The sequence below is a fragment of the Ochotona princeps genome, chromosome 12 (genome assembly GCF_030435755.1).
Source record: "Ochotona princeps isolate mOchPri1 chromosome 12, mOchPri1.hap1, whole genome shotgun sequence".
NCBI classification, from domain to species: domain Eukaryota; kingdom Metazoa; phylum Chordata; class Mammalia; order Lagomorpha; family Ochotonidae; genus Ochotona; species Ochotona princeps.
The window spans coordinates 65,917,350-65,932,178 of record NC_080843.1 but is presented as its reverse complement, the minus strand read 5'-3'; the positions used below and the strand labels follow the sequence as shown (position 1 = coordinate 65,932,178).

At 43.8% G+C, this 14,829-nt stretch overlaps 1 protein-coding gene and 1 pseudogene across 2 annotated transcripts in view; one reads left to right on the top strand and one right to left on the bottom strand.

Moving 5' to 3' along the window:
* The window catches only part of SGCG (sarcoglycan gamma), a 42,280-nt gene that overhangs the window by 5,442 nt on the left and 22,009 nt on the right, over positions 1-14,829 (top strand). The window contains exons 2-3 of one of the 2 annotated variants that reach the window (XM_036493414.2): positions 8,969-9,166; positions 13,353-13,454. In XM_036493414.2, coding sequence (XP_036349307.2) covers positions 8,972-9,166; positions 13,353-13,454 — 297 coding nt within the window. In that variant the 5' untranslated portion in view covers positions 8,969-8,971. The remainder of the gene's footprint in view (positions 1-8,968; positions 9,167-13,352; positions 13,455-14,829) is intronic. The other variant, XM_012927035.2, reaches the window with a different exon arrangement.
* LOC118758008 (nuclear transport factor 2-like) lies at positions 7,856-8,897 on the bottom strand (annotated as a pseudogene).

Below are 14,829 nucleotides of genomic sequence, written 5' to 3'. Positions count from 1 at the left end.
TGTGTGTGTGTGTGTGTGTGTGTGTGTGTGTGCGCGCGTGCGCACGTGTACCTATTAGTCATTTATATTTCTTCTTCTGAGAAATGTTTAGATATTTTGCTCATTTTAACCAGAATTACTTGTTTGTCACTGAGTTCCTCGGATTCTTTACCCAGTCCAAGTGTTAACCTTTTGACAGAAATGTCATTTGCAAATATTAATTCATAGATTATGAATTGTATACTTGCTATTTAATGATAACAAGCATAATACTTTCTCTATTTTCAACATTATTCTAGTCACATGCCTTTTCCAGCAGGAGCAAAGAAGGCACATTTTAGGGAAATACAGGCGTGCAGGTGTGTCATCAGAACATACCGGAGGATGTGTCAACAGCAGCTACGAAGTTAGCTTGATTGATGATGACTGAGGTTAAAACAAATAGCTTTGAAGTAATTATGGTAATCAGAGATGTGATAGCCTTTACAAAACTTGTAATCCTCATGGTTTAGAGTTGTTGGTTTCACAATCCACTTGTCCTGATTGAAAAAAGACAGCAGGTGGTTCGGGCCTTGGGATTCGGGGGCAACTGCCGCTCCTCACAGTGTGGCGGCTGTGGGGGGTGCCCCTGCCGGGTCGGACCCAATGCTGGGGGCTCACGCCAAAGACACTGCCGCAAGGTAGTGAACGAGTCCTCGGCCTCATCCAGGGCGGCCAGTGCACCATGTGGTGCCAGGCTTTGCCTGCTGGCCGCCCGGCCGGGAAGCTCTGGGGTAATGGATGTCCGAATTGCTGCTTAGATAGCTCTAGGGTGACCCCACTGTTTCTGGGTTCTGAGTCAATCCTAAAGATTCCCAACGCCAGTGGCTCTTCTTTTGGAGAACTTCTAATCACTCAATAATGCTGAGCTTTGAACACCTATAATGCAGAAGATAACCCCCAGATTGTCTAGCAGGATATTTTTTTGCCTGACATGATGTTGGCTCAGGAGACTGGTCACATTAGGCAGGTCCATAATTTTAACTAGCACTCTAGAACCTTATCCTGGGGTGGACTCTGTGCAGGATGTGTGGGCCACACCCTGCAGAAAGTTTGGCCCCACTGGTAAACCTAAATTTTAGGTGGTTATGGACTAAGCTAGGTGTGACCAAGGAGCCTGCCATCAATCACAGGTAAAGGGATCTGCCATAGACTGGACTGGGCAAGGCAGCAGCACCCAAATGTGCATCCTGAATAGGTTGTGGGGTGGGCCGGGCTGCAACATTCACCAGCTCATACAAGGCCAAATGGGAGGCCAGAGTACACTGGGTACTGGCCTAAAAACCAATGGCATGTATGTAAACTGGGTTTGGGAGTGGATCAAGTGGAGGTACTTGGGAAGCTCCCCTGGCGAGTCATAGCTCTCACTGGTGAACACGCCGTCCAGATCTGGGGGTCGGACAAGCAGGGCATAGTAGCTCCAAAATGTGTAAATTGGTAATGGAACGTAATGTACTGGGCAGGACTGAGCAAACCTTTGTTTACAAGCAAAACTGGAAACCAGCATGGAACACAGGTCATACCGAGCTAGGCTCTTGCACCTACTGGTCCTCAGAACAACCACGGGCAGGTGCATGATTTACAGCTATGAACAAGCCCAATCGGGGAGGTAATGGGACACCCTAACTAGGTTGAGGTTCCCACCAAGGGGCGTATGTGCTAGAATTGGAGCTGCGTTCTATCTAGGAAACAGTTGCAGTCACCCGAGGCACTAGTGTGGGCTGGGATTGGATGCACCAGGCCAGTTCAGACCCCAACACCATCTGGTGTCATGGAGAACCAGGGGGTAGATGTGGGACTGACTAGGCTGGGTCTCAACCCCCTACTGAGCCATGCGTGAGCTGTATGTGGGTATGGACAAGCCATGGCTGGGCTGAAACATCCAACAACAAGAACCAGAATGGGGTGAAAGCCAGCCAGGAAAAGCCACTGTCCCTGCTAGGACAGGACGTGAACTGAGTTGGGTTGGCTCAAGGACCCCCTGGCATGCGCAAAACCTGCCATTGGGAGGGGTTCTGATGGAGGAGCCTGGGCAACTCCTCTGGCAGGACACAGTTCCTGCAGGTAAGCGCAAGAAGCGTGATAGGAAACAGTCCAGAATAGGCCATGGGAAGTTTCCCACTGGCACACATTCAGCATGGGTCAGGAGCAGACCAGGCTGAATCAGTCCATATCACCCACTGGCAAATCCGAACACCAGATCAGAGTGTGGGATGGGCCGGGTTTGGTCGCGACAAAACCAGTACACATTATGGAATGCCAGGGCATGGTTGTCTGTACTGGATATGAATGCAGCACCCAACCAGCACACGTGAGATCCAGGAAGGAAGGGAGGGGCAGAACTGGCGGGGGGATTAAGGGGCTGGTTCCCTCGCCGGACAGCTACTCCCACCGGAAGGAGAGCGTGGGCTGGGATAGAGACAGACTAGACTATGCAAGGCTACAACACCTGTGCGCTGCATGTGGAATAGATCAGGGAAAAGCCAGGCTGGGCTGATTATTCCTGCTGGTGCAAGCATAAATTAGAGTGGGTGAGGGATGTTTGGGCATAGCCGCAGAAGCTGGCACTGGGGACTAATTCTGTCAAGTCAAATCACAGAACCACCTAAAGAGTGCATAAACCGGGACAGAGAGACCTGGGAGGGAAAAAGTGGGTTCCCCCTTCTTGGGTCACTAGTCCCGTGGGAGGGCATGAAAACTAGGACGGGGGCTGGGATGGCTAGATAGAGAGGCACTCAACAACACCCATGAGGGCTGGATGGTTGAGTTGGTTAGATAGAACTAAGCTTTAATACCCATTGACAAGTGCCAGAGCCAAATGGGATGGGGGACAGACTGGTCTTCTGCTACACATACTGGCAAACCAGGGTAGGGGGCGGGCCTGGTGGGGGTTATTGTGGGTCGCCCCGACTAGGCTGCAGCTCCCACTGGTTTGTGTGAGGGCCGAGTACGTGCAGGGCAGAACCAGACTGGACTGCAGCACCCATTGGTTCCAGTGCAACTCTGGACTGAAAACAGAACCAACCCAGCAATTGCAACCACCAGCTGATCGGGGTGATGGACTGTGCCGGACCCTGTGCTTGCTAGAACATACAAGAAACTAGTCTGGGAATACCTCAAAGTTTCTTTGGAGATCTCCCCAATCGAACTGCTGGACTCAGAACTCTAATCAAGAAAAGACAGAAGACAGAGCAGATCAATCATTCATCTCAGCTACATGTTAGCAGCGATATATGGGGCAAACGGAGACTTTATGATGGACCATATCAATCAGTGGACGACCTCATCGAGCGAAACTGGCAGCGATTCATAACCGGAGAACTATTATCACCACTCGAGCACATATCTCAGAGCATGCCCCACATCCGGGACTCGGGGTGGGCGGGAAACCGGGTGGGGCTTCTCCCTCAATATCCTCCTTTACCTCAGATACAAGATGGAAACAATATGGACATAATAGTATTGCCCACTTCCCTATCCCCCTGAACCCTTTTTTTTTTTCTTTCTTTTTCTTTCTTTAACTGTAATTAACTATGTAAAGATTGTCAACAACAACACAATAAAATAGATTAAAAAAAAAAAAAAAGACAGCAGGTAGAGCAACTTCAGAGTCCAAGCTGGAAGTCCACTCCCAGCTTTGTGAGACTCAGAGGAAAACTACTATGTCCCTCAGATAAAAGCTTCAGAAGCCACAAAACATCATATGAAACCCTGATGCATTTTTTTTAAAAAGCTGGATAACCAAATCACTGAAAACTGCGTTTGAAGAAACATAGATTTTAGGAAATGCTACACAGTGAAGTGTGCTATACCTTCAGCTATTTTCTGAGTAATATGAAGTTACTTTCTGATAAACAGACACAAAATCAACAACTGCTTTAATATCTACATATACTCATGTATGTATATGTATATGTATATGTATATGTATATGTATATGTATATGTATATTCAGATGGGCAGGGACAGGCATGAGCACAGCCAGGGTGGTGACTGATCTTGTAAGAGGCTCTGGCGACCACCTCGCCTTAAAGACTCCGAAGTGAGCATCTGTGGACACACACCAGGTCACCTTCATCAGAGATGTGAAGTCCAGGTGTGGGACCACAGTGTGTCATCTTGTTAAAATCATGAGATAAGACACTTTGAAGCAAGAAGAAGGCAAGACTGCCAAGTCAGCTGTCCACCAGTTCTAGGGACAAAGTAGAGAGGGATGCCTCCTGCTTGGGAGAGGACCAGCTGACTCCTCATGCCACCGTGAAAAAATAAATAAATAAATAAATAAATAAGTCGGGCTGAACCTTCTTCTGGCCCCTGACCTTGGGCCATTGACTGTGGAGTGAATCCTTGTAGCTCCCACAGCCAGGTGGCGTCTATTACTCCTTCCCCATAGAGGGAACTGAGGACCAAGTCTTGGAGCTGAAAGTTGGGCCCACTGCACAGGAACCTAGTGTCTGGTAAAGCCCAAAGCCCTCCACCAGCCAGCCACTACTACAGGTGAGCCTCTGGAATCGTGCAGCCATAGGTAGACATGATACTCAGGTAGCTTGGAGTTATTTCGACCCAGGTCATGTGACAGCTGTAGGTGGGCCTGGAGGACACCGTCAGACTTTGTGGAGTCCTACCAGCCTGGGTCTTATCTGTGCGGTCAGGGGGCTGCTTTGATCACCCTCCTCCCACTCTGAGCAGACAGCAAAGGGGCCCAAGGATTATGTCTCAGAAGTCAATGCTGAGCTGGGAAGATCCCAGTGGTTTCCATTCTTAGGTCGCTGCCTGTGATCTGAACAAGTCCAGAGATAAATTACATAGCAACCCAAGCTTTTCATGGAATTGCTGTGTACCCCCAAGGTCGCCTGGGACTTCGTGACTGACTGAGTGATCTGTGTATAACTCACCCAGTATTTGCCTGAGTGGCTGGGGAGCTGCAACCCTGGGCAGAGAGCAAGGTATTCTGTGATCCAGTCTGAGCCATCTTAAAAAAAAATCTCTTGTGAGTTCCAGTCTCTTGACTGAGGCTTTTGGTTCTCCTAAACAGAGAACATCTGTTTTTGTGCACACATCCATACTGCTCATGCTGATGCCGGCATGTAATAATAATCGACTTCTCACATGGATTGCCTTGTCATTTTGACGGATGATCCAGTGTGATGGTGTTGAGATAGAGAAATAAAAATTACCCCTCTCAGCATCAGAGCTAGGTGACATGGCTTATGAAGAATAGTTTTCCAGGAGTTTTTAGACAGACAAACACGACTGCTGTAAGGAGGTTAGGTAAAACCCCACTGGGGAGGCTCATGACCTGGAACGACTCTGTCTAACGTAGGTAGAGTTGTGTCTATAACCCTTGAGTGGATTGCTCCTAGAGAAATGAGGGCAACTGGAGCAGCTCTACACTGTAGACATCCTCCCTCTGGTGTCTGATGATTCCCTGGCTACAGCTCACCTATGAGCCTACAGCAGGAAATGTATAAATGGGATGGATGTTTCAGTATGAAAAACCAGTCCTCCGAATCTGCTCCAAAGACGTTTGGGTTTGTTAGAGTTTATCATTTTACTGTCTGTTATGACCAGAAGAGCGCTGTGCATGAGACAGATGCACTGGCACTTCTTGATGCTTTCCTTGGCTTAGATGTTTTTTAAATGTTGCAATCTATGAAAAATTTGATCATTTCTCTTTCATGAGTAAGGCTCTTTGTGTGACCATTTGATTGTGTTGTCCATGTTTTCCTTAGACATACTTATTAGCTTTCTTTAGGGAACAAACCAACAGAGATAGATTAAAAATCTTCCACTGTGAAAATGACTTTCCTAACTTTTTTTCTTAGAAGTAGTGGCAAATTTAATTCAAGATATCCAGAGAGAGAGAGAGAGAGAGAGAGAGAATCTATGGCTATGCTAGATGCATGTTACAGCCTCCTGATGAATTCATTCTTTCATCTCTAATACTTCATCACAAGACGTCCTGTGATTATGTGAATTAAGATGCATAGATAACAGTTGGCACCAGCCTCAATACCAAACAAGAAGTCACCCAAGTTCTTGTTGTCTTTGAGGCCAAGTGCTGCCGTGCTGTGTTGAGAGAGGCAGAGTATAAACAAGAAGCACCATAAGTGGGGTGCTATGAGGGGGCCACAGGAACAGGTCGTTAGCCCAATAGTTAACATCAGTTAGGACACTGACATCCACATCAGGGAGATGTCCAGGATTCGATTATCAGTTGCAGCTCCCAACTCCAGTTCCTTGCTGAAGGAGACACAGGTAATACCTCAAGTAACTGAGTTCCTGCCACCCATTGGAGAGCTCTGGTTTTAATTTCTAGCTCCAAGTTCAGCCCAATCAGTCTCAACCATTGGATCATCTTTGGCTGCCTCCCAGGGGCATTAGCAGGGAGCCGGATAGGAAAGAGAGTAGCTACGACCAGAACAGTGCTCAGTTAGATATGTGATGCTGGTGTTTACAACTGTAGTTTAACATGCTGCGTGAAAACACCAGCCCACTTGACTTCCTTTTGAAATCGCTGGACATGAGCCTGGCTCAGTGGCTCAGTAACTAAATCCTCACCTTCTATGCACCCAGGAACCCATAGGAGCACAAGTTTGTGTCCCAGCTGCTCCACTGCCCATTCAGCTCCCTGCTTGTGGCTTGGGAAAGCAGTGGAAGATGGCCTAAAGCCTTGGGACCCTGCACCTGCGTGGGAGAACTGGAAGAGGCTCCTGGATTTGGATCAGCTAAACCACAGCTGTTGCAACTACTTGAGGAGTGAATCAGCAGACTGATCTTTCTGTCTCTCCTTCTGTCTGTAAATCTTGCTTCTCAATAGAATACATAAATGTTTACAAAGAAGGGAGGAAGGGAGGGAGGAAGGGAGGGAGGGAGGGAGGGAGGGAGGGAGGAAGATAGAGAGAAAAAAAGAAAGAAAGAGAAAGAACGAACGAACGAACGAACGAAAGAAAGAGAAAGAAAGAAAGAGAGAGAGAGAGAGAGAGAGAGAGAGAGAGAGAAAGAAAGAAAGAAAGAAAGAAAGAAAGAAAGAAAGAAAGAAAGAAAGAAAGAAAGAAAGAAAGAAAGAAAGAAAGAAAGAAAGAAAGAAAATCGCTGGACATGCCCTGCAGCCCAAGGTCATCTCCAGTGCATCGGCCTGTGCTGCTGGCAGGGAGAAGGAAGGACTAGAACTTTCTGTTTGACCCTGGATCCTCAGCTGTGACCTGCATCCATGCACTGCTTTGGTTCTCCTAACTTTGCAGAGCAATTCCACTGTCACAGGTTGAAGTTCGAGACCTAGACTCATTGAGTCAAGGTGAATTTCATTTATCTTTCTAGCACAATGAGACTGTTTCGTTGTTCTTACCTTGCAGTATGTTCTGTGTGAAGCTGGCTTTGGTATAGCACTTCTGGTTGTGATGTTTTTTTCTTATCCCTGTTTCCACCACCAAGCTTTCACCAGTTCATTCACTCTTTCAACAGATGTGCACAAAGCTTTTGGTTCACATATCTTTTGTTCTATATGATCTTTTAAAGCTATTAAGAAAATGTTGGTGGTTTTATTGTATTATGAGATGTTGAGGAATTTGAACAAATTGATTCCTGGGTAATGAGACAACTGCTTTTTTTCCAATAATTTGGGTTACTGGAGCTACTTGTCAGTAGATTTTTGTACGGCAGTCTTTTGCATCGTTTCAGTCTAAGGCATGCACTGATAGCACACAACTTGTGTCAGATGCAAACATCAGATGCCTCCAAAGCCTTGCTTGTGCATTTTTTGAGGCATCTCTTGGTATGTTAATAGAAGCAGGAAGAGGAGGGAGGAAGAAGCAGCGTTCACCTGGCTGGGAGGAGGTCAGGCCAAGTGGTGCTTGGCAAGCCTGAACATGTCATTGGTGCAAACGCAAGCATCCTTGATGTTCTTTTATAGGAACATCTTTTGGAACCCCATGGTAGGGTCTTCATCAACCTTCAGCTGGCCCACTGATGCTTAGGCTATATTCTTCTGGAAAGGAAGGCTGGAGAACTTCTCCACAATGGCAGCTTTCCTTGGAAATGCTGTTCTTCCCATGGAAGGCATTTTCAGAGAACACAGGACCAATTTAAATTGTGTCTGGTTGGGTTGTGTCATTATTGAATAACTGGTAGCAATGCTGAGTGGAGCTGGAGCCACTGTGCTCCCAAATGAGCTTGTCGCCTACCCTGGAGCCTCACTCAGTCTCACTGAACCTGACAGGTTGGCAGCAGTGGCAGCAGCAACCTAGTGAGGTCTCTTTATTAGATTTTTAAATGCCCTCATTCATGGCATTCTTTAGATTCAGAATGCTTTTATGTAACAAATTTCAGTTACTTCATCTTGCTCAGGAATCAGTATCCTCTTTCTAGTGTGTCCTCAGTTACAGAAAATTCTTGGCAATTGCTTTCTCAATCATCATCTTTCCTGTACTTCTTTCAGTTGAACATCTATTTACTTAATGAGTTGAGTTTTCTGGTTAAGAGACAGAGAGTGGGAGGGAGGGAGAGTTTTAGGGGCTATTTGCGCCCCAGTTGCCTCCAACTGCAGAGCTGGAGCCACATGAGTGGCAGGGACCCCAGCTAATTGAGCCATCCCCTGCTGCCCCCCGCCCTGGGGGTACACATTAGCAGGGTTAGGGTTAGGTTGTGAACTTAGCTGCAGTAAGTATGAGGACACAAGCGGTCCTTTCATGTGCTCATTTTTGTTTCCTTTGAGTCCCAGCATGGGATGGCTGGGTTAGTTATACATCCGTGTCAGATCTCGGAGGACTCCCCATACTGTCTTCTACAAAGGTTGTACTAGTTTACATGTCCAGCAACCACGCATTAGCGTACCTTTGGCGGCAGGCGGGGGAAGTGCGAGATTTTCTTCGTCTTATCATCAATCAGTATTGACAAGTGGTTCTCCCTCTCCCACCCCTCCTTTCTGTCTCCCCCATCCTGGCCCCTCTAGCAGATGGCTCGAGAGCAGTACTTGACCGCTGCAGAGGGCATCCACATAGAAAGGCCAGAGAACCAGCACGTCTATAAAATCGGCATCTATGGCTGGAGAAAGCGTTGCCTCTACCTCTTCGTTCTTCTTTTACTCATCATCCTCGTCGTCAATCTTGCTCTTACAATTTGGATTCTCAAGGTGATGTGGTTTTCTCCGGTAAGTATGATCTCTTTCTCAGTAAATATGTTCTCCGGCCTTTGTCTGCTACATCACCCATCTGGATTGTACAGATCGAAGTTTCCTTTGCTGCTGTTTCTTTTCTGTGTGGAACAAAAATTTTCAGTAGCAAAATGTGCATGTGACATTTTTTTCTCTCACTACGAACTGTATTTTATTGATTTGTCTTTTTTTACTCCAGTTTTTGCATGATGGGAAAACTGCGGTCTCAAGACTGTGGTGAATAAAATTTAAAATTTAATCCCTCACTTGTAAAAATGTATAAACCACCTGTTTTTCTAATTGGCTAATTCACAGATATTTTTCATTGAAATGCCACTCTCCTGTGTTTATACAGTCCATTCTGATAAGCGCTATTTCATGAGCTCTCAACAACATTTAACAGTAGATTTATTAAATAAAATGCCAGCAGTGTTAAGCAATCAATATACTGTTTTAAATATCTTCATATTTTAGAGATAAATGTGTAATTTGATATGTTTTGATAATGTCTCATGTACTTTTGGGGGAAAAAATACTTATTTAATGTCTGAACTTTACAAAAGAGCCATGACTAAAGTAAAAAAAAGAGAAAAGCCCAACGACATCACAGAGAGCAGTCTCTTCCTCAAGCTCAAGCGGCCACAGCTTCTCCCAAGAACAGCACTTGCACTTGAACCTGCAATGCCATTCCTTGACTAGGACCCTTCATGTGTTACTTGAAGACCAAATTATTCCTGCATTGAAATAGTTCCAGCCAGGAGACGCATTATTTTGTTGACATAGTAAGTGCTGTTTTGTCTTTGCATGGGAAAAGAAGTAAAATATCCGAGCCCCAGCGGTGTCAGGCTGGTCAGGCCACTGCCTGGGACACCAATATACCCGATGGGTATGGGAGCTTGTCATCTTGAAACCGTACCCCTGGAAAGCTTAAAATGTGTTCTCTTTATATCGATAAAAGAAAAAAAAAATTCAAAAGTCCCAGCTCCTTCACTTCCAGTCCAGCTCTTGTTACTGTGCCTGGTCTGCAGAGGCAGATGGCCCAGGAAGAAGCTCCAGGGGCTTGGCTGCCTGCCCCCCGTGGTTCAGAGCCGGAGTCCCCAGCCCCTCCGGCTTTGGTCTAGTCCAGCCTTAGCTATTGCGCCCATGTGGAGAGGAATACAGAGAGAAAGGCCCTCTCCATAACTCTGTCTTTCAAATAAATAAGTAAGTATTTAAAAACAAAAGGATAAAATGTCAATCAAATAAAAGTACAGTTGAGATGTCTATTATAAACTGTTAATAAAAAAGTTAATATAAATGCCATGTAAATATATAGTGCAATATAAATTGTTGCTATTAATATATATAAAGATTCATAAATAGATTTGAAATAGTGAACAATAAGATGTGGTTTCTTGATTAAAATGTAGAAGTAACAACAGCATTTCTGTTTTTAAATCATGTTTGTTCGTTTGGAAGGCAGTATTACACAGAGAGGGATCATCCCTCTACGGTTCGCTCCATAAACAGCCACAATGGCCCAGGGATGGGCCAGGCTGAAGGCAGGAGTCAGGAGCTTCTTTGCAGTCTCCCACAAGAGCTTGGACCGTGCCCTGCTGCTTCCAGGCACGCTAGCAGAGAGCTGCAACCCAAGAGGCACAGCGGATCTTGAACAGGCACCCCTGTGAGATGTGGGACTCCAGATGGGGGCCCCTCCACTGCCAGCCCCCTAAGAACAGCATTTCTGTGACATCACAATAGCATTGAGTCCTGCGCAACAGAAACAGTACAATATACAGGATGCAAGTTTTTGTACCATTATACGGACTTTAACAGGTGCACTGAAGGACTTCTCGGATTACTTTTTAGAGACTGAATCAAGGTTGACGCCTTCTCACTGAAATGTAGGGATGCTTTAGGCCTCATTATTCCGTCTTTGCAAATAGTTTATTGTGAGCATCATGTTTATTTTGGAAAGCAGGAAATTGTACAAGAAGTGGCGTGCCATCTCTGTAAGGGATTATGCCGTGTTTGCTGGTTTTCACAGCTCTGTTCCATGTGCTGCTAAATGGACATCCTGGCTGATAACCCGGCGTCTGTTCTGTCCCTGCCTTCCTCCTTCTTCCCTTGTGTCTTTGTTTTAATCCTATTTTACCAGATGCAAAGTAGCCTTGTCTATACTTATTATTTTTATTCGCAACTAGTATATTTCTTCCACATAGTGGGCTCTCAATAACTACATGTAGACTTGAATTGTCAGAAATTCAGTCGTTTTCCTGAGATTACATAGCCAGAAAATGACAGGATTTCTGTCCACTTTGTTTTACTTGAAATCATCCCCTTTTCCACTTAATCACGTTACCTGAGATATCATAAAAGGTAATAAGAACTAGTTGGACACTGACCAATATCTGTTCACATGACAAATAAGCATAGCTTGTTTACCATGAACCATAAGTCCACCACATCCCCACTGAAGATACGGACATGTTGATATTACTAATACAATTTAGCATTGCCTGAAAGTTTGCCAAAACCCAGAAAAGTAAATAAGAAGTAGAAGTACTTATATATAGCAATAATTAAAAAAAAACCTTGCATATAATTTTAATGTTATCTAAAATTCAGAATTACAAGGACAGCTACTAAAAGTTTACAATATGAGAACTGATAAACAAGGCACACAAATGAGTGTTCATAACACGGCTATAGTTTATTTCTACCTAATTGGAAAATGTGTTGTTAAGAAAAAGCATGTTTAAAAAAAAGTACAACCTTATAAGAACTTTCCATTTGGAGAGATCTGCTCCTCCAGCATTACTAAAAAAATTCTGAATAAGACGTGGAAAGACTCACTACTCACTCTTTGGTGTTTCAAAGTTAGAAATACCCTTCCTAGAAGGCCTCAGAACATTCTGTGAAACTAGAAAAATCCCAAACTCAAGACACATAACAACTGAATAGACCAGTGAAACGTAAGAGAGTTCAGGAAAAGTCGGTGGAAATAAAAACACATGAATTGTAATTTTTTACATCGCAAATGTTTTACTTCATTAAACTATATTTAAGTAAACCTAAAACACTAAATTCTTTACCTTATTTATTAAATTAAAAATTATAAAAACAATGAGTCAAAATTAAAATCTGTTTGCTGGTAAAGGTTATAAACTCAAACTATAAAAATTAGGAATCATTATCAGATCTTGATCTATATTTTTGGATGTAATATTTTATTTAGCATAGTTCACTTTAGGCATTTGTAAATTACACCTCAATGTACCTGACTTTTTTAAAAAGCTGCACAAAAGTGTCTCATTTTTCAAGACTTGTGAATTCATTTTTTCAGAATATTATAAATTCATTTCATTGAATTCATACAATATAATGAAAGGTACCTAAGTTATCTTGTATGTTCTCTCATTTTTTTTCAAATAAAGAAAGCAACACTAGACTGCAGTGCCAATTAGCTTTGGCAATCTGATTATGAAAATCAGCTACTTCAGAGGCTAAGGTTAGCATTATATTTTCTGATATAAAGTTCAGAAAACTGTTGGCATTTATTTACTGGAACCCAGAAATCCAGGAGCAAATTATGGATGAGAATTTACAATCTTGAAATTCAACTCTGATTAACTCTAGGACAAAAAAAATTGCTGGTAGAGATGTTTGTTAAAATGTGGCTCATTACCCATTACATGATAGTTTTTATGATAAGTTTAATTTCACAAACATTGGTTTGCCAATGCACAGTTTGGATTCTGTAAGCTTTCAGGTGGTAATCATTAAGCTTTCTGGACTGTGTGCTTGGTCTGCAAACTCAGCCATCCCTCTGAACCACCATACTAAAAAAAAGACTCCAAGTTGCTCCTGTGCGTGGGCGTAACGGCCATGCCTGCAGCAGTAGTTTCCATAGCTTGCCATTTCACTACTGTGAGGACTGCAACACTGGGCCGCAGACAGGAAACCGTGCAGAATAACCAAACCTTGAATTTGGTTCTTACTAACGTGGCTTGATGATAGAATCCTTAAAAGAACTCCCCAAGCTAAGAGGTGCTTCCGGTCAGTCATGCGTCTCTGCACTATCCACGTTTAAAGTGCGCCTTAATATCTTTGCTCCATTCATTTTCTGCGTAGTTCCGCTTTCCTTGGGGAGGTGTGGGGAACGAATAACAAAAAAGCTCTGTTGTGTTCTCTCTCGAAATAGACAGGAATGGGTCACTTGCGTGTAACCGAAGATGGACTCCACCTGGAAGGGGAATCAGAATTTTTATTCCCATTATATGCCAAAGAAATACGCTCCAGAGTGGTAAGAAAATAGAAAATTTAGATATTTCAATAAAATTTTTAAATAACGGGTGCTTTATGAAAATAGTGATTAAGAACAAAAATTGTATTTCAGAGACCATTCTGTGACTGTACTCATAGACCCACATTTATTAAATATGTTCTTGTTTTAAAGATTTATTTTATTTTTATTGGAAAGGCAGGTTTACAGAGAGAAGGAGAGATGGAGAGAGAAAAATCTTTCATCTGCTGGTTCACTCCCCAAATGGCCACAACGGCCAGAGCTGAGCTAAACTGAAGCCAAGAGCCAGGAGCTTCTTCTGGGTCTCCCACGCGAGTGCAGGGACCATCCTCCACTACTTTTCCAGGCCATAATCAGGAGGCTGGATGGGAAGTGGAGGAGCTGGGACACAAACCAGTGCCCAAATGGGATCCTGGAGCATGTAAGGCTAAGATTTAGCCAGTTGAGCCATCACACCAGCCCCAACTTCTGCTTTTTATAAAAAGCCCAAATATTTGGTTGAAAAGCTTTTGCATAATATTGCATTTTAAATACTTTTTCACCTGTGCTTCAAATCTGAATTTGATGGTCTCAGTAATCTAAGACATTAGATATTGATCAACACCAATTTGAACTGTTTTCCATATGTGTAAGTAACTTAACTAGATTTACACCGGGACATTCAAAACTATCTAAGAAGCTTTAAAAAAATTTCACAGGAATAGCTTCAGCATTAATTAACCTAATTACAGATTACAATCCAACTATTGGATTCCCAATAACTGTAACTAAATCACCATAAACTGATCGTGAATCTTTTATATCAAGACCTACATTTACCTCCACTGAGTTCATGAAAAGGGCAAGCTAGGAGCAAATCCGAGGACATCTCATGGAGTTCATGGGAAAAAGGAGTTCAAAGAAATAATTGCACACTCTTCATTTTCCTTGCACATCTCTGACTATGCAAAGATGTTTCAGCATCTCTCACCTTCAGAGCCTGTACCTCCAATGAGGGAATTAGAAAGAAAACAGAAATTTTGTTAGTGGATACAATCTGGTTTTGCTAAACCAAGCATCAGAATAGTCACTGAATCTACCTGGAGCAAGTGGCCATAGAGCTCTCAGTGTGTGCCGTGTGCGCAAGTGGCCATAGGTGCTTTATGTTACTGCTACAAATACCTTACTGACTGCATGGGCAGGCAGTTAACCCACGATATTCTAGACTGACATGTGGGTGAGCCCGATGGCTGTGAGCTTATGGCTGGTCAGACACATTGGCCAGGACAGCATCTTAGTAACCCTGTCTGGCAGGAGCACGGGGGTGGGTGGTTAATGCGAGGGCTGGTCGATAAGGAAATTGGACATAAACAAATGATTCAACTATTAGAATTTA